At 42.3% G+C, this 26,125-nt stretch overlaps 1 protein-coding gene across 2 annotated transcripts; it reads left to right on the top strand.

The window, feature by feature from the left end:
• Positions 1-2,746: 2,746 nt before the first annotated feature.
• On the top strand, positions 2,747-24,297 carry MED4 (mediator complex subunit 4). 2 transcript variants are annotated; one of them, XM_074960837.1, is made up of 7 exons: positions 2,747-2,856; positions 14,757-14,823; positions 17,725-17,895; positions 18,652-18,709; positions 20,863-20,949; positions 22,017-22,148; positions 23,635-24,295. In XM_074960837.1, the coding sequence occupies exons 1-7, from the start codon at positions 2,780-2,782 to the stop codon at positions 23,805-23,807; spliced, it is 765 nt and encodes a 254-aa protein (XP_074816938.1). In that variant the 5' UTR covers positions 2,747-2,779; the 3' UTR covers positions 23,808-24,295. The 2 variants fall into 2 exon arrangements, with proteins under 2 accessions (XP_074816938.1, XP_074816948.1); XM_074960847.1 differs by lacking the exon at positions 2,747-2,856 and adding an exon at positions 13,919-14,372 and having other exon boundaries at positions 23,635-24,297.
• The last annotated feature ends 1,828 nt before the right edge of the window (positions 24,298-26,125 follow it).

The following is a 26,125-nucleotide window of genomic DNA, read 5'->3' on the forward strand; positions in this document are numbered from 1 at the left end:
AACACACCTCTCTCCCAGAACTGCCCCAAAAGGTGTGATGCTTCAGTTTTAGCATTTAACCCCTCAGGGGCATGCAGCAGTTGTGAAGAGCGGGACACTTTCCTCAGAGTCTAACACATTAATATTTAAATCATATAGAGCACAGGAGAGCGCAGATCACACAAAACAATAAATACTAAACCCATGTCCCTCACTGCTCCAGGGCATTCTCTAGGCTGGGGTCCAAGTCCCTTTGGTTGTCCACAGTCCTTGGGCCATATGGGCTCAGGAAAGTGGGCAAGGATCTCTGCCTCATGAGGCTGCTACATACTGAGGAGTGCTCCAGTCCTAAGGAAAGGAAAAAAAATAGAATGCACTTCCATCCTAAAAAAACAAAAAAAGTGCTGGAACATGCTTCCAATTCCTCCACTAAGTGATAGTACTACTGGCAGTACCCAAATGCTATTCCAGCTCCTCAAAAATGTGCTAGAATGGCATTCCGGAGCGTTCAGGCTCAATTCAAGCCCTGGTGCTGAGTGACCTGTCTCGCTGAAGTCCCCTTACCTAGCTTCTGTAACCTTGCTCTCTCCTGCCCAGTGCTTTCTCTTCCTGTATGACTCCTATTTCTTCTCCTCCTGGTACAGTTTTCCAATGCTCCTACCTTCCCTGCCCCTCCCCTTCCCTCCTAGGGTCAGCTAAACTGGTTTTGTAAGGATGCAGCTCACTCATTATCCCAGATGTTTACACCTGATTAGGATTGTTAAGTCCTAAGCACCTTTTTAATGCATCTGTTGGGTGTATATATGCTCTAGGGCCTGTCAGCAGTACTGGCTCCACTTACAGAGAGGCATTCATAATACAGCAGGTTTGCATAATCAGCTTCACAATATCAATCAGAATTCATAAGTTGTACAGATCTAGCCCTAATTCATCACAGAAGGATACTGTAGGACATAACTGATGCACAAAGGAAAGCTCTTCTATGGCCAAAGAGGAATAAGAAGCAAGCATAGCCATATAAAAAGGTACACTAAGTACTAAAGACTAATAGGGAGTGATATTTAGAAAAAACAGGGAATCAGCAAGATTTAGGGCCAATAAGCCCCAAAGTCTGCTTTCAGTTACCCCCATGCCTCCCCAGTCTCATGTTTGGGAATATGGAAGAATAATCAGTTCAGTGTTACAGCCCACAATGTAGAATATTTGTTTATATTTTAGAGATGCACAGGCAAAGCTGATAAGTGCCACCCTATTGTCAGCTTGGTATGTGAACTTCAATTTGTTGTCATTGAGGCAAAATGGTGGTTAAATATGTCAATTAGACTACTTAGCTACTCTGCCTATTTTGTAGTAGGCTTAACTCCTTTCCTGGTTTCCTTCTTAGCCCTCATATTTTTAGAAAACTTATTTATTTTAATGCATTACACTACCATTTAATTTGGCACTTTTGCACCATAACTCTGGGCCACTTCATGCCTTCACTTACACCAGTGTTGAGCCAGAAGAGTGTGGGGGAGGAGAAGAGAAGTCAAAGCAGATCTTGTCAACTTTGTCTTTACAGCAGTCGGCAAGGTCCTGCATGGAGAGAGTTTACAGGTGCAAGGCAATTGGGCTTATGGGTGTCAGTGAGGGAGAAGGAGGGGTGCCGCTCACTAGGAAGATGACAGAACCAAAGTAGGAGAGAACAAACTTGTATGGAAGGATGTCTATATGGGACTTCCTCAACAGGCATCTGATGTCTTAGGAGAAGAAGAAATCAGATGCTGGGAATGTGTCAGGACTGCAGGGAGTGGGATGGACTTTGCACTGAGAGACTTTAGAATACCTTTGTTAAGAAAAAAAGCTTTCCAAGATAGAAGTTTTCTCTAAACTACTATATGGAAAGAGAAAATTCAGAGTTTCTAGACAGTCTATAAATAGTGTTACCATACATTCGGGTTTTCCTGGACATGAGCGGACACTATTGCAGGGAATGGGACATAGTGAACCAGCTACTGGATGTCGGATAAGCTGACACAGATCATGCCGTCTATACTCGTTCAGCAGCGACCTCAATCGGTTGATCATGGTTCTATGCGGTCCAAGGAGGTTTTTTACTGCATTGCCCTAGCGGGGTGCTTACACCAGCGGAGACAAATTTGAGCACAGACACGTGCACATCCAGGTGGATGCAAGGCAGCTTCCATCACCCCAACTCTGTGGCATAGCCCAGGCCTGGCTCGAGTCTTCAGGGGTCAGCCGAGCCATGTTCTCAGGCTTTTCTGTGCGCCTGCCAGGGTTAGAAATGCACTTTTTGAAAAGACAGAAGCCGAGCGTCTCCTCAGCAGGCTCCAAGCGCTGGGCCCTGCGAACCCAGCGGCTGACACGAAGCCAACGGCAGCAATCTGCAATGCCACATTTTTGTATTTTTTTATTTAAATTGCCTTTATCGCTCCAGCCGCTGGGTGAAAGCGGCAAAACCCAGGGGACCAGCCCCACAAGCTGGGGGGGGGTGGTTGCCCTGCCACCTCGCCTCACACTGAGCCGCTCAGGGCTTCTTCCCGCCTGCTCTGCTCTCTCCCGCTCCTGTCAGACGGACCCAGCGCCCTCGCCCACTGGGCGGCTCCCGCCCCAAGGCCGGGAGGGGAGCGAGTGGCCCGGACAGGGGGGGCACCGCAGGAGGCGCAGAAGCCCCAGGGCAGGCGCTGCGGTTCAGACCTCCGCCGCCAGGTGGCGCTGTCGGCGGCCTCCGCCGTTCGGTGCGGGGGCCTGCTGCCCTCTCGCTGCTGCCGGCCGCGGCGGGGGCTGCTCGGGCGCGGCGATGGCGGCGGGCGGGGAGCGGAGCAGCACGCGGGACAGGCTGCTGGCGGCGCTGGAGGATCTGGAGCTGCTGGCCAGGTACCCGCGCGCGCCGGCCCCCGGGAGCCCCAGCCTGGCCGGGCTCGTTACGGCCTGAGTCGCGCCGCCGCCGCCGCGTGGAGGAGCCGGCGGTTCCTGTATGGCGGGGCAACGCCGAGAGGCCCCTGTGCAGATGGAGGGGGGTTGCCCCGGGGATAGGGTGGAGGGAGCCCCTGCCCGCCGGGCCAGACGTGCCCCAGGGATGGGGTGCTCTGTCCCGAGGGCGGGGGACCCTGCCCCACAGAGCTAGTCAGAGAAAGGGTGCGAGTAACTGAAATCCCTTTCCTTGGCATGGTCTTGAAATGTTGGGTTTTTTCAAATCTCTTTCCTCCGTGTAAAACTAAGGTGCAGAATTCTCTGTCAGGTCTACATCGACTCAGTGTCCCGTGAGCGTCTATATGAAAACAAACGATAAAGCAGGACTCGTGGGGGAAAAAAATTGTAATAAAGACGTGTTATTACCTGAATGACTAGTAAGATAGATAATTTAAAATGAATTTTTTAAACGTGTGTTGCTCATATAATACTCCAAAGTATGTTAGACACTTTACAGACATATAAGACATTTCTTCGGTCTGTAGCACTTAAAATACATAGACAACATGTAGACAGGTTTCAGAGTGGTAGCCGTGTTAGTCCCTATCAGGAGAAAGAATGAGGAGTACTTGTGGCGCCTTAGAGACTAACGAATTTATTTGAGCATAAGCTTTCGTGGGCTAAAGTTCACTTTATCAGTCTGTATGCATCTTATGAAGTGGGTTTTAGCCGACGAAAGCTTATGCTCTAATAAATTTGTTAGTCTCTAAGGTGCCACAAGCACTCCTCATTCTTTCAGACAACACGTAGACCACTAAAGACTGAGAGAAAGGGATAGAACAAACTTTTTTTAAAAATATCTTGTCTGTTTTATTGATCCTTGTCCAAAGCCTTTTTTTGTTTTGTTTTAGTGTTCACAATACAACTGCACCTTATTTTCTGTATTGCCTTTCTGTGGCTTGTCTATTCGTTGGGGTAGTGTGCACATTAATTGGTCTGTGTAGACCCTGCTGGTGTGCACTAAAGTCTCCCTAGTGTACTTAATGAAGTACAATTTGAAACTAACCCTCAGCAGCTCTTTTCTCCATTAACAAACCCACATACTCTTGGTGTTCTTTATTTTTGTTCTATCCACATCCCTCTTCCATGCCACAGAAATTTTCCCCATTTCTTGAGACATTTAATTATTAATTGAAAGTTTGCTGTTGCTAAAGGGTTGCAAGTAGTGTCCTTTGATTTAGTCTCTTTCCTTCCAGAGAAGCAGGGGCTTTCTATAGATTACCACCTCAAAGTAAGTTGGTAACCTAATGTATTTTCCTATTTAGGTGGATGGTTTAAACTTTGTATTTTTCTCAGTTGCTAGGGATATGAAAATACACTGTTTTTAGTCAGTTTCAGTTTCTTTTTCAGATTATCATGTTCTGCCACAATATTTGGGTTGCAAGTGTTACAGGGAATGTCCTTGTATAAAATTATGTTTTCCATTTGGTATTTAATCATTTAATTTGGCCTCTGGTTCTATAAATGCTTGCTTTTACAAAACCTAAATTTTGGGCAAAATTTGACCTGAGATAATTGTTTCAAAATAATTTAGCAAACATCTCAACTGGGAGATACTTTTTTTAATCAAGACAAACCGTTCTGAACTTTTTCACTTCCTGCATACATTTATTTGAAGTAACAAGGCCTCCATGCTGCAATCTGTGATCACTCTGGGCACATCCTAGCAGCCATGTGAAACCCATGCGGACAACTGCACACTTTATGGGAATAAGGGTCTGCCAACATGGATCAGATTGTAGGATCAGAGTCTACATGAAATTATTATACAGAAATTGCCAGTCTGCTTAACTTTAACTATTCCCTCATTACTTTTATGAAAAAGTTATACTAAACGTTTAAAAATTATTCCTACCAAGATCAGATAATGATTAGGTTCTGTAAAGATGTAATTACAGAGTAATTATTCACACTCTTCTAAAAATATAAACTAAATTTAAGTTGCTTTTTAAAAAAATACTATCCAAATTATGATTCATCTTGTTTATCACTAGGGCACAATGATTCTTGAAAACAATACAAAGACAGAATCTGAATAGAGCTAATATTTATCTGTTGGAAACTGTGTGGAAATTCAAATTCAGGTTGATGACAAATAGGCAAAGTGGAGTTTTAAATCAGCCAGTGATTGATACAATGAATGTGAAATGCTCATGTGCAAGGTAACTGCTTTAGTCTGAGCCCTGGTTCATATGCACTGATGCAAATGCCACACATTACTGCTTTCTTGACTTCTGTTTTCCCGTAGATCCATGTAGAAAGATTGTCAGTTCTGTGGTTAAATTCTTTGAATGAATGTTGTCAGTTTTGTTTAACAAAAAGAAACATGCAAAATGGAGAACTGGCAACATTACATTTCTAGTCAAAATTTGTATATCTTAAAACTGACTGTGACATACCCCTGGGATACAGTCTGGGACTGCTGTGCCCTCTTAATTCTCCTCCCTGGACTGTCTCTTACAATAGCGTGCTAGTGACAGGCTGTGATCACTGAGCCAACAACATGCAGGAACACACCCAGCTAAATTGCATGCATGGTCTATAAGCCACTCATGAATTATACAGAGAGAGACACCAGCAAATCTCCCCAACCCCCAGCGATGTCCCATTTTACACTGCTCGAGACCTTCTGATTAATTAATTAGCCTCTTCGTCAAAGAATAGTGGACATGCACCAGCCTTTGTAATCTGAGCAGATTCCCCCAAGCACTTTAGACAAGTCACTGATAAGGATAAAACATTAAAATATGTTTATTATCTACAGAAAGATAGATTTTAAGTGTTAGGCACAGAGGTCAATGTTGGTTACATAAGAAATAAAAATAGAATCACAATCTAAATTCTGACTTTAACAGACTAAGCGAGATTTGAATTAAACAGCTTTTCTCATCCCACTGGATGTTCCAGGCAGTTACAGTTCTTAATACACAGCCTGAATTTGCTTCTCAGCCTGGGATCAATCTCCTCAGTTCAAAGTTTTTTTCTTCTAAATGATCTTCCAGGTGTTGAGATGGGGGTGGAGAAGGGCCAAATGGTGATGTCATTGACCCTCATTTATACTTTCTCACCAGGTGCTAGAACAGGGGTGGGCAAACTACGGCCCAGGGCCATATCCGGCCTGTCGGATCATTTAATCCAGCCCTCGAGCTCCTGCTGGGGAGCAGGGTCGGGGCTTTCTGCGTGGCTCCCGGAAGTAGTGGCATGTCTGTCCGTCCCCCCAGCTCCTATGCATAGGGCAGCCAGGGCCAAGGGGCTCCACATGCAGCACCCCCGCCCCCAAGCACCGCCCCCCGCAGCTCCCATTGGCTGAGAACTGTGGCCAATGGGAGCTGCAGAGGCAGTGCCTGCCGACAGGGCAGCGCACAGAGCTGCCTGGCTGCGCCTCTGCGTGGGAGCCGGAGTGGGGACATGCCGCTGCTTCCAGTAAGTGTTGCCTGGAGTCTGCACCCCAACCCTCTGCCCCAGCCCTGATCCCACTTCTGGCGTCCGAACCCCTCTGTCTCAGCCCGGAGCACCCTCCTGCACCCCAAACCCCTCATCCCGAGCTCCACCCCAGAGCCCGCACCCCCAGCTGGAGCCTCCCCTTTCCCCCCCCACACCCAACCCCTACCCCAGTCTAGAGCCCCCTCCCACCCCCTGAACTCCTCATTTCTGGCCCCACCCCAGAGTCCTCACCCCCTCCCGCACCCCAGCCCCCAATTTTGTGAGCATTCATGGCCCGCCATACAATTTCTATACCCAGATGCGGCCCTCAGACCAAAAAGTTTGCCTACCCCTGTGCTAGAAAGATCCTTACTGTGCTGTGGGGGTTAGGTAGCCCCGATTGTGTACATACCCTCTCTGAGGAGTCTCTGAGAGAGATTCTTCTTGACGGGCCATCAACACATCTGGCTGGCCTCATGCAAATCTGTCTTGTCAGTGTTAATTGCTCCTTTGTTGCCACTGAAAGGTTAACTGTGAATGTTTTCAGCTTAACACATACTTCAGTAACAAGCATATAGCAATACTTCATAACTTCACATACAATGATAGAACATACAATTCAACAGGATATTAATGTTCAACAGATCAAGACTTTTTACATGATACCTCAAAAAGCCATGCATTGTACAAAACATATTATAATCATACCGCAGTGGTGAATATGGGGATTCCAGGGTGCTATTTTGAGGTACCGAGTGTCAAACCAACTCTCATGATTTCTATTACTGTTGATGCACTATAAGGTGGGTTGAAAGTTGGCTAGATTGTCGGGCTCAACGGGTAGCGATCAATGGCTCCATGTCTAGTTGGCAGCCGGTGTCAAGTGGAGTGCCCCAGGGGTCGGTCCTGGGGCTGGTTTTGTTCAATATCTTCATAAATGATCTGGAGGATGGTGTGGATTGCACCCTCAGCAAATTTGCGGATGATACTAAACTAGGAGGAGTGGTAGATACGCTGGAGGGCAGGGATAGGATACAGAGGGACCTAGACAAATTGGAGGATTGGGCCAAAAGAAATCTGATGAGGTTCAATAAGGATAAGTGCAGGGTCCTGCACTTAGGACGGAAGAACCCAATGCACCGCTACAGACTAGGGACCGAATGGCTAGGCAGCAGTTCTGCGGAAAAGGACCTAGGGGTGACAGTGGACGAGAAGCTGGATATGAGTCAGCAGTGTGCCCTTGTTGCCAAGAAGGCCAATGGCATTTTGGGATGTATAAGTAGGGGCATAGCGAGCAGATCGAGGGACGTGATATTTCCCCTCTATTCGACATTGGTGAGGCCTCATCTGGAGTACTGTGTCCAGTTTTGGGCCCCACACTACAAGAAGGATGTGGATAAATTGGAGAGAGTCCAGCGAAGGGCAACAAAAATGATTAGGGGTCTGGAACACATGACTTATGAGGAGAGGCTGAGGGAACTGGGATTGTTTAGTCTGCGGAAGAGAAGAATGAGGGGGGATTTGATAGCTACTTTCAACCACCTGAGAGGTGGTTCCAGAGAGGATGGTTCTAGACTATTCTCAGTGGTAGAAGAGGACAGGACAAGGAGTAATGGTCTCAAGTTGCAGTGGGGGAGGTTTAGGTTGGATATTAGGAAAAACTTTTTCACCAAGAGGGTGGTGAAACACTGGAATGTGTTACCTAGGGAGGTGGTAGAATCTCCTTCCTTAGAAGTTTTTAAGGTCAGGCTTGAGAAAGCCCTGGCTGGGATGATTTAATTGGGGATTGGTCCTGCTTTGAGCAGGGGGTTGGACTAGATGACCTCCTGAGGTCCCTTCCAACCCTGATATTCTATGATTCTATGATGAAAGATTGGGTTCTTTCTTCATTTGTTTCATTGCTGACATTTTCATCCTACCTATTGCTAATTGAGGGTTCAGTTAGTTCACTGCTAACATTAACTGTGTGCAAGTTATTTACATCTGAATTGACATCTCATAAGTGTGAGCTGCAGCCCCAGATCATTTCCAAATAGAATTGTGTGTCTCTTGAAAATCTTACTCAGTGATCTGCTGAAGAATAGACTTCGGCTGTGTCTACACTGCCACTTGCAGTGCTAAAACTGTAGTCATTCAGGAGTGTGAAAAAATGCCCCCTGAGCGACAAAAGTTTTCGCACTGAAACACGCCAGTATAAAGCTACCACTGCTTGTTCGGGGTGGTTTTTTTAATTGCCGGGAGAGCTCTTCCCCGGCGATAAAGCGTGTCTACGCTGCCCACATCACAGCGCTGCTGCGCTGTAATGTGGGCAGTGTAGACATACCCTTAGAGTGACTGACTAGGGTTCGCTAAACCCGCTGAAAGCCCAAGAAGTGTTACCAAATGGTTTTGAAATAAATGTGTATCTGAACATGAAATTGTTAACTGAAGAGATCCCATTACTTTCGGAAGGACTGATATTATCTGTCACTATTAGTTTAGAACTATTTGTACTAGAAATACTGCCCCAGTCTATTATTTCTTCTCAGTTTAAGCTTGTTCACTACTAACAATAGTACGGAGTCTATTTGATTCCTTCTCTTCCACAGTTGTTCTTTAAGATGACAAATTTGAAAATTTTGGAGCCTGGTTGCTGTTTGTTCATCTCTTCTCTAAAGAAAGCTGAGATATGAGCCCATGCCTTGTTTTTCCCCCAGTCCTTCCATAGGTCTGTTGTAATGCCCTTTTTGGCTATGGCCTTCAGAAATGGTACTGTCCTGCCTCTGTAATGGTGAATAGTTTTGAATGGATTTTAATCTTAAAGTACTCTCTTGCTTACTCTCCTCAGTTGGTCATTTATAGTTCTATTCCTATAGGATTGTACGGCTGTAATTCTTTCTTGCAGTTCCCTATTTGGTGTAAAATTAAGGGTAGCGCTAGTGCGAGAATCATTGCATATGGTACTTTTTCTGGTCTTATTACTCCCCTTGCTTCTCTGTTTCTGAGCCTACCACCACTTGTCAATATAGCTTTATTGCTCACATCTCTTGAGGTCCTGCTTCTGGTTTGTCTGGACATTGGACTGTCTCTGGCCTTTGTCTGTGTCCTGCAGGATTTCTGTTAGTACCCAAATTTGATATGTCTGCATATGCTTCATAAGGAGCTTCAGGTGTTGTGTATTGTGTTAATTTCAAATCTAAATGTAAAATTTTTAGCATCTGGATTTATCTGACTCATCATTTTATATACGGTTCTTGCTTGGCCCAATGAAGGTAACATTTCACATGTGATGACAAGTATTTATCCATGCAAATAGAGAATTCACTTAAGCTTTCCTCCAGAAGCTCGGAATCTTTAAAATATCTTTCCCATTTTCTCTGTTCAGCAGGTTTTGTTAGTGACATTTAGAAACTGCTCCTCTGTCCTTTTTCCAGGAACACCAAGAATGTTTGTTTCTCCTTAATATGTTGTCGTCATCACTGAGCTTTTTAACAAATTGGTAATAGGATTCTTCTCTCTTGAGATGCTCCTGTGCCATGATTTTGGGTACCCTGGTGTTCTTTATTTTCCTTCTTTAACCTTTTTTTTTAAATTTAATTTAATTTAATTTTAGTGAATTCATATGTGCCTCTTAATGTATTTTTTGAAAGGCTTCCATCTCTCCAAGTAGCATAGTAAATCAGATTAGGACACTTCTCTGCCACCTTGTAACAGATGGAGTTGTTACACCTTGTAACGTGGCTTGGAGTTAAAAAACACTTGCAAATAAGGATTCATCTTCCATTTAGTGAGACATGGACCTACAACATCTCCTGCTAGTATGCCATCCAACTAGTTACTCAGCCTTTCTGAGTCCGTCCTACCTGCCTTTTATATACGACCATTGATCTGCTGCAGTGTGAGGGGCTGAAGCATAAAATATGTTTGTTCTTTCAGCAATTCAGAGCTACTAGTTCTTTGAATGGTTTCAGAGTAACAGCCGTGTTAGTCTGTATTCGTAAAAAGAAAAGGAGTACTTGTGGCACCTTAGAGACTAACCAATTTATTTGAGCATAAGCTTTCATGAGCTCACGAAAGCTTATGCTCAAATAAATTGGTTAGTCTCTAAGGTGCCACAAGTACTCCTTTTCTTTTTCGTTCTTCGAATGTATCCTTTATTTTTATAAATAAGCTGATTTCTGATTTTTTAATTCAATTCAAATAATCAGGAGAGTCAGTCTCTAGTCTTTTTTTTTTTTTTTTTTTACTGGAAATGTAATGTTACCAGTTCTTCATCTTGCACGTTTCTTTTTGTTAAGTAAAGGTGACAACATTCATTCCAGGGATTTATTCACAGAATAGACTGACAAACTTTCTGCATGGATCTGAGAGAAGATGAGGGTCAGTTTTTTGTTCAGTTGATTGAACCTTTTGGTTTTGGTACAGTTTGTGTAAGAAAAACTTTATTGCCAAGTTCTGTGTTGACTTACCCTATGCAAATCCTTTGGAGGTAGGATTTATAAATAATATAGAAGTTGGCCTCCTTTCAGGGTTACCCAGAAAGCTCTTAAAAGGTTCCATCAACACACTTGTGTAAATTCATTGAAGAAAATGGGACTGCACAGATTTGACTGACAGAACCTGGGTTCCTTTCTTCTCGCACTCAGTTTGACCCTGAATTTAGGTTGAGTGTGTAGAAGTGGTAGTCGCAGACTTAGCACCTTTGATATGAAAATAGAGAGCCAGTAAACATGGACTTCACCTTAAATACAAACATTGTTAAACATGCTGCTGATTATTTTACCAGAAACATCCAGCTACCATCCAACTTCAAAGTTGCTCAATATGTTGGTCTTTTCTGATTTTTCTCTTTGAAAAGATGTACCATAGGAATGAGTACAAATTTTGAATTTGAGATAGTATTTTATTTATATGTAGATATATATATACACACACACATACTGCTATTCTTTATAAAATTATTCATGTGGCTGCCTGGTTAAAAGAGCTGAACTCCTGTGTCTTGCACGATTTGTGTTGGGTTTCTATGAAACTTGGAAAAGGAGCAGTGAAGGAAGAGAAGTTAAATGGTCATCTTTGTCTTGCAGTGAAGTCTCGTATTGAAATATAAGATGAGAGCCAAAATAAACCAAAAACAAAAAAAAATCCCTCCACGTGACAACGCCACAGATCTTGCAACATTTTCCTATAGAATTGCACTGTCAATGTTGAATACTCAGTAATGGAAGAGCTGATTTGGTTGGAAAGGGGTCTGTCTGGATTGGGAGACTTAGGCCTTGTCTACGCTGGCAAGTTTCTGCACAGTAACTCCCGAGATGTACACACTACCAAGCCACTTAGTGTGCAGAAACTGCGCAGTTGTAGCACTATAAAAAACCACCCCAATGAGAGGCGTAGAGCTTTCTGTGCTGGGGCTACAGCGCCGCAGTGCCATTGTATACACCCTGGTCAATTACAGTGCTGCAGTTGGCCTCCGGGAGGTGTCTCACAATGCCTGTTCTCGCCTCTCTGGTCATTGGTTTGAACTCTACTGTCCTGCCCTCAGGTGACCAGCTGTGAGCCCCACCCCTTAAATTCCTTGGGAATTTTGAAGGTCCCCTTCCTGTATCCTCAGTGACGCGTGCAGTGGTCTCAGCGCATCTTTCCAGGTGACCATGCCTGCTCCACGGACCAGGCGATCCCCCATTTGGAGCAATGCCGAGCTGCTGGACCTCATCAGCATTTGCGGAGAGGAAGCTGTCCAGTCCCAGCTGTGCTCCAGCCATAGAAATTATGATACCTACAGACAGATTTCACGATGCATGACAGAAAGGGGCCATGACCGGGACACACTGCAGTGCGGAATCAAAGTGAAGGAGCTGCGGAACACCTACCACAAGGCATGGGAGACAAACCATCGCTCTGGGGCTGTGCCCATGAGCTGCCGGTTCTACAAAGAGCTGGACGTGATACTCAGTGGCGACCCTACCTCCACTGTGAAGGCCACTGTGGATGCTTCTGTGGCTTGCGTGCCAGTCAAGAATGGACGGAGCCAGGAGGAGGAAATCTTGGATGAGGAGGGGGAGGGGGACCCAGAGGCAGAGGATGACTTGGAGGTCAGAGATGCATGCAGCCAGAAGCTCTTCTCTACCCCGGAGGAGGCTAGTCACAGCTGTCGGAGCTTGGCAAAGTGCAACAGGAGAGGAGGCCCCTGATAAGTGGCTTTGATTTTGGGAATTGCTGAAGTGAGTTGGTGGGGGCAGGAGGGTTGCAGAAAGCAGGCTTGTGTCTGTATGATGCACATACCACCACATGCCTAGTGTGAGTGGTGGAACAGGGTGTTGATTGACTCCCTCACTTCACGGGAATCTGCCTTAGAGATCTCCACGACAGTCTAATGGAGATACTAGGCAATCTGCTGTCACAGGTTCTTTGGCAGAGCTGCTTTGTTTCTTGACCCATTAAAGGTAACTTTCCCGCGCCACTGTGCCATCACTTGGTGGGGGGGAGGGGTACCATTGCTGCACACAGGCGAGCTGCATAAGGGCCAGGGCAGAAGCCACAGTCTTGGAGAAGACTCTCTCTTGATTCCCTGCTCACCCTCAGCAGCAAGATATATTCCATAATGAACAAAGCGAGTGAAAATGTGGGGACAGTAATGATTATAAGGCCCCCCCCATACAGTTTTGGCTCTCCCCAAGAGCCATGTGTCCAGTGTACAGTACGGTCCTGGAACACTGATTTCCCCTCCCCCCTGCGGTTACTCACCATTTTGGGGATCTTGTGGCTCATGTGTACTTGCCAGTTAGTGACATTTATGTGAATAGTGGCTGTGTTTTAAATCACTGAATCGGTGGTCTGTGTGTTGCAGACAGTTCTGCGTCTGTAAAATGTTGCATTTTGGCTTCACAGATATGACCTTGGGAGCCCAGCCTCCCTCTTTGTTGTTGCCGGCTGAATGGCTGCGCAGAATTAGAAAGCGGCCACGAAGAACTAAAGAGGACTTTCTGCGTGATGTCATGATGCACTCCGCAGCCGAAAAACAAGAATTGAAGGAGTGATGGGGCAGCGAGAAGAGGGACCGAAAGGAGAATGCAGCGCGCCAGAACGAAGCCACAAGGCAGCTCTTAAAGGTTATGGAGCACCAAGCAGACATGCTCCAGGCGATATTAGCTCTTCGAACTGAGCAGCTCTGCGCCCGCCCTCCCCTGCAGCTGCTGTCGCAAAACACTCCCATGCACCTCCCAGACACCACCAACACACTCTTATCAACCTCCTGGCTTCAGTCTGTACCCACTGCATTCCACTCCTGCCCCGTCACAGTCCAGCCCTGCGGACTCCCAGTACCCACTGCACTCAACACCCGTCCCTCAGCAGTTTAGCCCTGCTGAAGTACAGTAGCTGCTGCACTGTATTCCAGAGGACAAGGTTGCATATGATACCTGTACATACACAAATCTTTAACTGTCCCAGGACCCCACCTTCTCCCACACACCCCATGCTGATGTGGTTTTTTTGTTTGTCTCTCTCCTCCTGTTGTTGTTTTTTAATAAAAGAATTGTTTTGGTTTGAAAGCAATGTTTGTTCCATTAATTGAAAGCAAACAGAACCCTGCAAAGCAACAGGCAATTTTCTTAAACCTTCACTGTGCATCATCTACACCAATCACAATCACCGCATAGGATTACAAGCACTGCACTCCCGAGCATAGCAACAAATATTAGTGGCTTTCAGCTTCAAACTGCTGCCTCAAGGCATCCCTGATCCTTATGGCCCTGCACTGTGCCCCTCTAATAGCTCTGGTCTCTGGCTGTTCAAATTCAGCCCCCAGGCACTGAGCCTCAGCAGTCCAGCATATAGCACGCGGCTATAAGCATAGGAATATTTTCATCGGCCAGGTCCAGCCTCCCATATAGGCAGCACCAGCGGGCCTTTAAATGCCCAAAAGCACACTCAACAGTCATTCTGCACTTGCTCAGCCTGTTGTTAAACCGCTCCACTTTCACGATAAAGAGATTGCACTTCAGTACTTATATGAGGTGAACTGAAAAATACTATTTATCATTTTTACAATGCAAATATTTGTATTAAAATAATATAAAGTGAGCACTGTACACTTTGTATTCGGTGTTGTAATTCAGATCAATATATTTGAAAATGTTTCATCCACAAATATTTAATACATTTCAATTGGTATTCAATTGGTATTAACAGTGAGATTAAAAGTGCGATTAATCGCGCTTCATTTTTTTTAATTGTGATTCATTTTTTTGAGTTAATTGCCTGAGTTAACTGCAATTAATCAACAGTCCTAATAAAAATACAGAGTCACTAGTATACTTTTGAAACTCATTGGGGACAATCTGACCTAATTTCTAAACAGTAGTTTAGAATATTGTTTAAAAATGCAAATTTCATTTCAGGGAACTGATTGAAATTTTGGCAATTTCAAGAAACCAGAAACTCCCACAACCAGGAGAGGAGAGCCAGGTAAACAAATTTTCTTAAATATTTGTCTAGGTAGTTAACCTCCGTATTCAGCCTTTTTCTCCTTATCTAGTCTAGCATTCAGGCTAACTGTGTGGTATGAAATTTTTAGCAACACTAATATTTGAAAAGTTTAGTGGTGAGGGCCCAATCCTGCTTCCAGGGAAGTTAGTGACAATGCCCCTTCCCTCCCACACCCAGAAAGCCAAGGACTTTGCCCTGAGTTTGTAAATGTTAGTTGTTCTCAATAGGACTGAAATCCTATGAAATGTGAGAGCAGTGGTTTAACAAACTCTTTAAGTATTTTGCTTTTTCAGGGTTTGTTTCAGTCTTCTGCTGTGCTTGTAAGTACTTCAAGGGCTGAAGCACAGCTTCTTGCTAACCCCTGTCCCAGTCTATGTACACTCCTTAAACCCTGCATGTGCCTTGAGCACTGGTGGCAAGCAGCATAAATATTCTGACTAAGCAGTTTACTAGATGGTTTGTCAAGTGCTGGTCTGAAGCGTTTTGAAGAAAATTGTAGCCAGACTATTTCCTTTTGTGATCCTTAGTCCTGATGATCTTAATTCGCTCTTGGTCTGGCACTTTGTCAAAATCTCAGCCAGTTCTCTCCCTCTGCGGTTTGAGGGTGGATTTTTGTGTGTGATGGACTGTCCAATTACTGGATATCTTTATGGAATTAAACCCCTGGTAACTAGAGGAAGGAGACTTAATTAATTATACCTTTCCTTTCCTGGCCATTTAAAACAGGCCACCTAAGATAGCTAACAGTATCAGAAGATTTTTCTCCATGGGGGCATCGAGATTGAAAACAGCAAAGATTAAATACATGAATACATGTAGTACTAGTTTCAGTACTTTACGTACAGTTAATCTTTCCCTTATTATCTGCTGTAACTTATTCTTTCACAATAGCCTCCACATCAAACTTTTACTCTTACAAATCCAAAGATTAATTTGTAATGGGAGATGCTGTTAATCCAATTTGTGCTCTGAAAAATCAAGCTGTGTTCTCTAAGCATTGTACATCCTTGCCTGTAATAAAGATTTTGTAAGCCGAGTTTAACTGAAAATTGTGTAGATGCATGAAGGAGAATAGACTCCATTGCATTGGCTCTGTGGTGCTGAACAGAAGTAAAGACTTTATCAAAAGAGTAAACAGACACAGCTAGAGGATTCACAAAGAACATACCCTTGACTAAGGGGATACTTCTGTGTAGTTTGTGGATTACAGCTATGCTGTAGATGAGACCAATGGCCCCGCTGTGAAATGCCCTCACTACCATGTCTTGCAAAGTAACCCTTCTGAAAACAGAGGAAGATGGCTCTGAGTTCCAGCATATTTAGTGAGAGGGCTAGTCGTACCATGTTACGTTTGAGGGCATAGTAACTTCTAGTTTGGTTGTAAACCTTTTTTAGTAATGAGTCTATGGCTGTGCACTGCTGGGAGTTGGTGCAAGCTTGGGCTGCTTGTGTTAAAACAGCCTACTAATGGGCATCTAGCTTTAGCCAGTCAGTGCCCATAGTATAAGGGAGCTTGGTTCCCTCTCATAATCACGCAACACAGTGGGTCATTCTTACTGTTCACCAGAAACTTCCTACTTTCTTTGTTGGCAACAGAAGTACTTAGTCAGTCTAGAGTGGCACAAGGAATCAGAGGTCTAAATCTCAGCTTCTGAATCAGCAAAATTTGGAGCACCACGGAGGTAGCACTGGAAGCTGTCCTTGGGAATAGGCACAGTACTCATGCTAACTGAAGGAACACTGTTGATAGGCTCTGGAAGAAATGTGGGCTTGATGTAGCATAAGTCAAGGACTTCCCTAGTCCCCCCAAAAGAACCATTATTTTCATGTGGCACTTCCTTGTACTTCTAAAATCAACCTTATGGTTTTGGACAAAAATAAATGTATTACCTTTGCTAGTTTTGGTTTAGGAAGCACTAATCTACATATGTGTGAAACCTACTAAGAGTTGTGCTAGTAGTGATGAAGTGAGAACATTCCAGATCAGCAGAGATTTTACTGTATAAAACACAGATTCTGCCGCTTTTAAAAGTGATTTGCTTGGCACAAACTGTTTCAGACTGCACTTCTACTTAATACGCCTTTTTAAAATCTAAATGTCTAGATTTGGCAGCTTCACTGTAACTGGAGTGTACCTGCTATGTCAGTTTGCTAGAGGTAAAATATTTTTTCTAAGGAATATAGTACATTTAGGATGTTCTAGTTAATACTATGGGGTTATGGGCTTGTACGTACAGGGCTGTGTTTCATATATTCAGCAGTGGTATAATTAACAGTGCTGGGGCTGAAATGTTCATAACTAGTATTAAGAATTAATGATTTATTAGATGAATGAGGAGAATTGGCATCTTTGTTGGTACTCTTGCTTCCATGTGTTTGGTAGCAGTCCCGACAAGATAAGTCCATCAGTTGCGTGGGTTGGGGTGCCCTAATTTTGCTAAATTGAGAGCCAAACTTCTCTGGAATCCAAGAAACACACATACTTTTCATATCTGCATGTTCAAATTTAATATTGAAATATGTATTTTCCTTGACAGATGAATGGAAAGTTCTTGTTTGCATTCATCAATAAAATCCTCCAGCACGCCAGCTTTGGTACAAATAAATACCTTATTATGTACTTGTTAGCACATGTCATACTTGACCTTCCCTCAAGTTGCAATTTGGACTATCTGAATTGTAGGTTATCTTCCCAAGTGGAAGAATTGGAAACTTCATTTTATTTTAAATATGTTTTGTTTTGGAGAATACAACATCAGTGTGAATACCCCAAATATGACTTCTGCTATCCCTCCTACAGTTGGATTCCTCTTCATAGTGCAGTTGTGGATTTTGTAATTAATCAAGCTAAATAAGTTACATAAATATTTTATCTGACAGATTCTGGAGTTGCTGATTCAGAGAGATGGAGAGTTTCAGGAATTAATGAAACTGGCACTTGATCAGGGGAAAATTCATCATGAAATGCAGCTATTAGAAAAAGTAGTCGAAAAGAGGGACAGTGATATTCAGCAGCTACAAAAACAACTGAAAGAAGCAGAACATATACTGGTAAGTCTATAGGTGAAGTGTTGGCTTTTGAGAGTTGCTGGTTGAGGGGGAAATAAGGGTGGTTGTGCATAACACTGAGTTCCGGAAAAAACAAAATTTTTAGTTAAGAAGATTAAATGAAATGAATTCTTCTTGAAAGCTTGGAAATTACGCTTTCAGTAGCCAGAGTTAAAGTTACTTGCTTTTTGGAAAGGCTGTAATGGTAATTTTCATCCAACCTATATTACTCTTCCTTCATAATAATTTTACACCCCACCCAGTCTGTTTTTACTATTTGAAAGATTTGTAGTGAAAATAACACCTATTGTAAATAATAGGTTAAGTGTGGAAAATCAAACCACTGAAGACGGGTGCTGGTTAAATGAGGAAAGAATAGAATGAACAGATGAATGTTGGACTTCGCATTTTGGCCTAATCGCTTGAGAAAATAGGCAACCCTTTGAGCAACGTGGACTAGTGAAAGCAATAGGAGCCCTTCCCGGATATCTGTGGGCATCACAACTGAGAGAGGATGGTAGCTATTTAATTTATCTGACATCCTAGAGGCATTACTGTGCTATGTGCTCACATAGTAAGTTATTTAAAACACTGGTATACTTTGAAAACATTCACTGTATATAATAAGATGTTGATCTGATCTTTATTTTAGAGGCAGTTTTTAATAGGATAAGTGGACAAATTCACAGGGCCTCTTTAACTGAGCCTAAGGTTACAAATTAATGAAGCATTGAAGAATAATTTTTCTTTAATAACTAGGCAACAGCTGTTTATCAAGCAAAGGAAAAACTAAAATCAATAGAAAAAGCAAGAAAGGGTGAGTATCAATAGTTTATTACACTATCTGAGGCTTTGAAACTATGTAGCTTTAAGTAATTTATCTAGAGTTCTATGTAAGCATGTAGGCTGATTTCTTTTAATTGTATCATGTAACAGTTTAAGACTTAAAATCAGTGTAAAACGTTGCATGCGTGTAAGAGTTTTCCATTCAGTTTGGAACCTCTAAATCTTATAAAGGACTTTGAAAGGCTGGAGTTGTGGGGTTTTATTTTGGAAGGGTGTTGTGTGTGTGTGTGTGTGTGTGTTGTGGAAACATTATATCATAGTTTTAAGGTCTAGCTCCAAATACTTTTCCCCGTAGTATTAATTTCTGTGCTGGTTTTGCTTTAGTAGTAATGCATATGATTACCTTAGTTTGTCACACAAGGCACTTACCCTAATATGCTGATCTACAGTTTGTATCTAATCTTTTTTTTTTTTTTGGAGGGGGTGGGGAGAACATGGTGGTTGTTTTTTTAAATGAATGTCAACAATATTACTTACTAAAATCTGTGTCTTGCCCTCAGACTTGCTGGGAATATACTGCGTATCTCGTAAAATCAGCTGTAGTACTTGCATAGCTAAGCTAGTCATTTTTACCAAATAGGTAGGAAGGTATTTTATAGTTATTTGTGACTTTCATACAAAATGATCTCAGGGCATTTCACAAAAATTATACATTGCTTGAAGTGTAGTCATTTATGGAGTGGAGAGTGACTGCCATCTGGCATGTGTACACTGCATGATAGTAGGAGAAAAAGGGAGAGAAGTTTATTAAGTACACCAGGGTAAGTCCCTACTATTACAAAAAATGCCATAGCATCTTACAAGCAGCTTCTGTCTAAAAGTCAGGTACTAAAAGTCTCCTATGAAAGATCCACCCAGCTCTTATATAGCCTTTTTTTATCAGTAGATATCAGTGTACTTTACAAAGTAGACTGCATGGAAATCAGTCAACCTCACAAGGTTGAAAAACTTAGTTAATTTTTGTGATAGTTGAATCTGTAGTTTTAGAGTCAATATATTGCAAACCAGGTCCTTCTGTTAAGCTATTTGTGACAGACTGACAGTATCCTGCAGTGTCCTGGACAAACTTCCTGGAATTAAGATAAACTTTATTGAATTTAGGTTAAACTTTACTGAATTAGGTTTAATACCTTTTGGGGGTCCATTGTATTAAAAATGCAACTGTGTATGTGTTACTGTGGAATTTTATGTAGCTCCTCCAGGAGAAGGATGGGGATGCTAATGCAATTCTTCTGGTTATCAGCCCTATGAAGGCACCCCCTGGAGAGGTGCACATATACTAGTTCAAACTGGATTCTCTAGGGACCAACAGACAGAGAAAGGATTTTTGGATAAATAGCCTGGTTTAAAACAGGCTTATAGCCTTCTTCCTGATCCAGCAGATGGACAGGACCTCTGGTGTATGGAGGGCCCCAATCCTTAGGGGAAGGATTTGAAAGACTTGGCCTACTGAGGCCCCATAAGGCTGTGTGCTTGTTCTGAGTTGAAGCCCTGATGAACTTGAAACCACAAGGAAACCACTTGGGTTGTGTACTGAAGGACTGCTCCTGCCAGAGCCCTTGTTTGGGTTGGGGTGATCTTTGGTAAGCTTATTAGCATGTCCGTAGGTTCTTTTATTATTGTTGTTAATGTTTTCTCTGTAGTTCTTTTAACAAGAAATAGGATTGCATAGGAAGAACTCTGTGATACCTTAAAACTGTGGGCAATTACTCTGTTGTTATTATCTGAAAAGAAAGCCAGCAGGCCAGTTTAGGCAACCTGTCTCTGCTGGGAATAATACAGTAAAGGCAGGGAACTGTTCAGCCTGGAGATACTCATCTCTTTCCCTTCTGACCGGGGTATCTCCACTCAAGAAGTGATGGCCAGAGGAGCATGAAGCCTTGAGTGGGTTGTCCTTTCTGGGCCATGGAGGGGAAATACAGGTGCAGTTGCCCTGAACTGTGACACTATCCTCTGCAATGCCTGCATATTGGGGATACTCTTGAGGTTCTGTTAAAATGTTACATCGTTGATCTCTATTTGGAATATCAAAGTGTTTATCGAAAACTATCCAATCAGGCAATCTCTTGAGAGTATGCTAATCAGGGTGCATTTCCCTTGTAAACTTCTTTTCCCCTTTCACAGGTGCCGTTTCATCTGAAGAAATAATTAAATATGCCCACAGGATTAGTGCCAGCAATGCTGTTTGTGCTCCTCTGACATGGGTACCAGGTAAATTTCATGTTTGACAAATAAGCTGTATGAGTTTGTACTTCCATTGATGGCATGACATGGAAATGTCCTTTCATTATAATATAGGAGCAATAATTAAACACCACCATTTAGTATTTGTGTCATGACAAATGGTATTTTGCTTGGATTTTATAAAGCTTTCCGATATTAAAAATGTTTTTTCCCCTTGAGATACTTAAATACTTACCTTATTTTTTTCCTTGTTGAACACCTTGGAGTAAAACTTTGGGGAAATTTTATACGTGGCTTTAAATAGCTACAAAACTCACAGCTCTTGGACTCCATTAATAAGTTGGTACTGTATGTCCTCTATTGAATCCTTAGAGACTAACCAATTTATTTGAGCATAAGCTTTCGTGAGCTACAGCTTACTTCATCGGATGCATACTTTCCACAGTATGCATCCGATGAAGTGAGCTGTAGCTCACGAAAGCTTATGCTCAAATAAATTGGTTAGTCTCTAAGGTGCCACAAGTACTCCTTTTCTTTTTGCGAATACAGACTAACACGGCTGTTACTCTGAAACCTATTGAATCCTTGTTTTCTATGGGGTCCAATTCAAGGTCTTGGTCCTAATTAAAGTCATTAACGGGTCAGAACCAGGTTATATTAAGGACTGTCTCTTCATTCACTTTCCTCTGAGACCACTGCATTCATCAGGGATGTGGAAACTATATAGACATTATTGGGAGTCAGAGGCAAGGAATGTTCAGTGATGGGTCCTAGCCCTCCTGCAGCAGATCAGAATGTGTACTGAAGTGAAGTCTTGCTAATAGTAGCAGTGAGAACAGAGATATATCTTCTACTACAGTGAGTTTGTTGTGTACTTCTTTTTGCCAAGCTTGACTAAACAAAGAATGTAAATGGAGAATATATTTGGGTTTAATTTCTCACAGAACAGGTGTGCTTCCCATTGGTGATATGAACAATCAACACAGTTTTCTGTTTGAAAAGCATTAAAGAAAAAGACTAGCATGAAACAGCTGATAGTTATCTTGCAGATGTTAGCTTTGTTTTAATCATATAAAAAACTATTTGTTTTTAAGGGGACCCACGCAGGCCATATCCTACAGATTTAGAGATGAGGAGTGGCCTTTTGGGTCAGATGAACAACCCATCTACTAATGGAGTTAATGGACACTTGCCAGGGGATGCACTTGCAGCAGGCAGATTGCCAGGTAATGGAAGTATTCAGATGTTTATGCAATGAATAAAAAAATGCCATAACCATAGCAATTATGCATTTCGTTCACCTCCAAAGTGTCCCTCAGTGATAGCAAGACAGAACTAAAAATTCTGGCTGACGCTGCAGTGGATTAGTTCCCTGGCATTAAGGGATTATTAAACAAGTAAGCAGTTTGAAAGGCTGGCACGGTGCTATAGAAAAGCAAGAGAAAATGTATTCTGTTTTATTTGTCCCACTGCTAAATCAAATTGAGATAACTGGATCATATTGGCAAACCAGTGGAAAAAAATTTCACTCATGAAAGGAAAAATATGTAGGCTTTCAGCTTCCAATCCATTTCTGTGTAATTTCTAGTAAACTGATTATTTTAAAATCACACACTAAAATATGGAAAACTTTCAGACCAAATTACTACTTTCTTAGCAATGAAAACAAATGTATTGTCTTGAATCATGAAAGGGAAGTTCAGATATGTATGAGGTCAGAAGACTTTTTCCCTTCTTTAATTTGTAATCTATATCAATAAAATAACAAATGTTTAGAAGTTCCAGATCTAGAACTGGTGAACTAATATTTACCACTTAAGATAAATTCTTATTGACAAAACCAATTTAAAAACTGTGGTGTTTTAAGTGTATAAATTAAGGATTCATTCCTTAATACTTGATTATTGAAATGGCCAATAACAGTGATCTTACTTGGATTCAGTCATGATTGCTTAACTATATTCTGGTTTAAAAATACTACTAGTGAACTAAGAATACAGTGCAGTAGTTATGTTAGGTGATGGGTGGTTTTTACCTTTCCAGGAGTTGACTAAAGAACAAAACATCTATATTGGATTTTAAAAGATCTTTTGGTTCTTGTACGAAAAGTTTGCTTTCAAAAGTTAAGATTGTTATGGTGGGGTACATCTAAAACCAAAAGTGTTATTGTAGCTGTTCTAGAGAAATTATGTTTGTATAAATACTGGGCTGGAAACCAGAAATTCATTTCTACTTCTTGCTGTGAAGTCTTGGGTGAGTCACTTAGCCTGTATCCTGAAAGGTGAAATGCAGGTGATAACATTCACTCATTTCTCAGCAGTCTTGTGAAGGTTAGTTAATGTTTGAACAGGCTGTGAAGATATAAAGCACTGTACAAACATTATTTTGATATTTTTAAATTAGTGTGATCACAATAGGGAAAGGTGGATTCTGTTTTCTCTATTAAAGTAGTACCTCTGATGGAACAGACCTTACAGTGTTAGAATTGCTCATTTACAAGAGACTTCAGCTGCCAAGTGAACTGTTTCAACTAACTTGTTTAAAAATTCAAGAATGAGGATTGGGAGAATAGTTTGGCATTGAAAACAAAACTTTTGAAAATGTTTTTAACAGTACATGCAGCTGTGCCTGTTTTCAGGTGCATGGGCATCTCCATTTAAAAGGCTGATATTCCGATGATTATGCTACCGAAGCACTGTATTTATTTTTCAGATGTGCTTGCCCCCCAATATCCCTGGCAGTCGAGTGATATCTCAATGAACATGCTACCTCCTAATCATAGCAATGACTTTATGTTGGAGCCTCCAGGGCACAATAAAGAAAATGAAGATGATGTAGAAGTTATGTCAACAGACTCCTCAAGCAGCAGCAGTGACTCAGATTAAGTATCGAAAAGGGACAATATCCCAACCAAAAAGACTTTTATTTCCTCTGGTGAAGGCATGTTGGACACTGTTCATCAAAAGCTGCAATACCAGCCTGATACGTTGGCTTCACTGTGCAGTGAGAAGACACAGCCTGTTTAGATCTAGGATGGTGACTTTAAAATGGTGAACTTTGTTGCTCTAGATATTATCCACTAGGTGCTCAATTAAAACAAACAAAAATTGGTGGTAACTTTTTGCCGGAGAGAGCTTTGCCTGCTTTCCAGTGATTATGTTTTTTGTAAACTGTATATTTTTTTACTATGCATTAGACAAAATAAGCTTCTGGAAAAGAAGCTGTAAGGGGAATCCCCTTGGATGTTTGTTAATAACTTCACTCTTTTGATAATAGCCTTTCTGTTAAGGCGCAAAAAATGTGTACAGCTGTGTAGATTTTAAAAGTTGGCTGCTTTGTTAGCTACTGCCAGAACTCCAGTGTTTGATCATCCTGTGTGTTTTGAGAACAAAAATGTGATGTGACCATAAGCTGTTATACAAACATATTTTTATAATTATTGTAATATATAGTGAATTTGTTGTTATAAATAAACTCAACTTTGATGTACTTCTACATTTCAACTTGCAGAATTTAATTTTGGACTGACTAACTTCTCTGCCTACCATGTCTCCACAGTAGGAAACCACCATGCAGTTGTTATGAGAGAACAAGTAGTTTCTGCAGTTTCCGTTCACCCTCACTCATGGTTTCCTAAAGTTTTGACTAAATCTGCCCAAGCGTTTTCATTCTGCGTATTCCTGTTAGAATTCCCCTTTGCTCAGTCACTCCTCCCCAACATTTAGGTATCTCAAAACATTTCAAGGCTGAAAACTGATACTCCCAAACCCTAGTTTGAGTGACTTAGACTACTCACTATGCAATATGATGTAATTTTGACTGATCATTCTAAGCATATTGGTAATCCACTTTCCTCTTCCCTAATTTCAATTTTACAACAGGCACTAGGGAAATAGGAAGGTAAAGTAAAGCAATGGCAGAGGTGCAAAAAATAAGCAAAGTAGTACAAAATTTACTTTCACTGGTTATGAGTGTATGAGGGATAGGATACAGCGGGACCTAGACAAATTGGAGGATTGGGCCAAAAGAAATCTATGAGGTTCAACAAGGACAAGTGTAGAGTCCTGCACTTAGGACGGAAGAATCCAATGCACCGCTACAGACTAGGGACCGAATGGCTAGGCATCAGTTCTGCAGAGAAGGACCTCGGGGTGACAGTGGACGAGAAGCTGGATATGAGTCAACAGTGTGCCCTTGTTGCCAAGAAGGCCAATGGCATTTTGGGGTGTATAAGTAGGGGCATTGCCAGCAGATCGAGGGACGTGATCGTTCCCCTCTATTCAACATTGGTGAGGCCTCATCTGGAGTACTGTGTCCAGTTTTGGGCCCCACACTACAAGAAGGATGTGGATAACTTGGAGAGAGTCCAGCGAAGGGCAACAAAAATGATTGGGGGTCTGGAACACGACTTATGAGGAGAGGCTGAGGGAACTGGGATTGTTTAGTCTACGGAAGAGAAGAATGAGGGGGGATTTGATAGCTGCTTTTAACTACCTGAAAGGTGGATCCAAAGAGGACAGATCTAGACTATTCTCAGTGATAGCAGATGACAGGACAAGGAGTAATGGTCTCAAGTTGCAGTGGGGGAGATTTAGGTTGGATATTAGGAAAAACTTTTTCACTAAGAGGGTGGTGAAACACTGGAATGTGTTACCTTGGGAGGTGGTGGAATCCCCTTCCTTAGAAGTTTTTAAGGTCAGGCTTGACAAAGCCCTGGCTGGGATGATTTAGTTGGGATTGGTCCTGCTCTGGGCAGGACGTTGGACTAGATGACCTCCAGAGGTCCCTTCCAACTCTGATATTCTATGAAGTGAAAGTCATTCTTCATGAAAGGATTTAGGTACAATTTTAAAAAGGTTTCCTCTTATTCATTCTCTGTAATGAATATAACTTCATCTGATTCTCAGACTCAAACCACTAATTTCATGAGGAAAGCCAGCCTCGATAGAGGTTTTCACTTTTCTCCCACCTGAGCCTGCAGGGTGCTCTAACATCTTGATTACTAAGTTATTTGCTGCTTCAATTCCAGAGACTGAACATCTTGCTTTTAGAATGCTCTCAGCAGCTGATGGATTGTGGGAGGGAAGTAGAAATGACTTTGAAGCCCAAACAACTCTCTTCCCAGAAGGAGGTACCTATTTCTCTATTTCAGCATCCTGACTAAAATGTCCCTGCCCTCAGCTGCCCAGGTTTAATGTTCTTG

Source organism: Natator depressus, chromosome 1 (genome assembly GCF_965152275.1).
Source record: "Natator depressus isolate rNatDep1 chromosome 1, rNatDep2.hap1, whole genome shotgun sequence".
Taxonomy (NCBI): Eukaryota; Metazoa; Chordata; order Testudines; family Cheloniidae; genus Natator; species Natator depressus.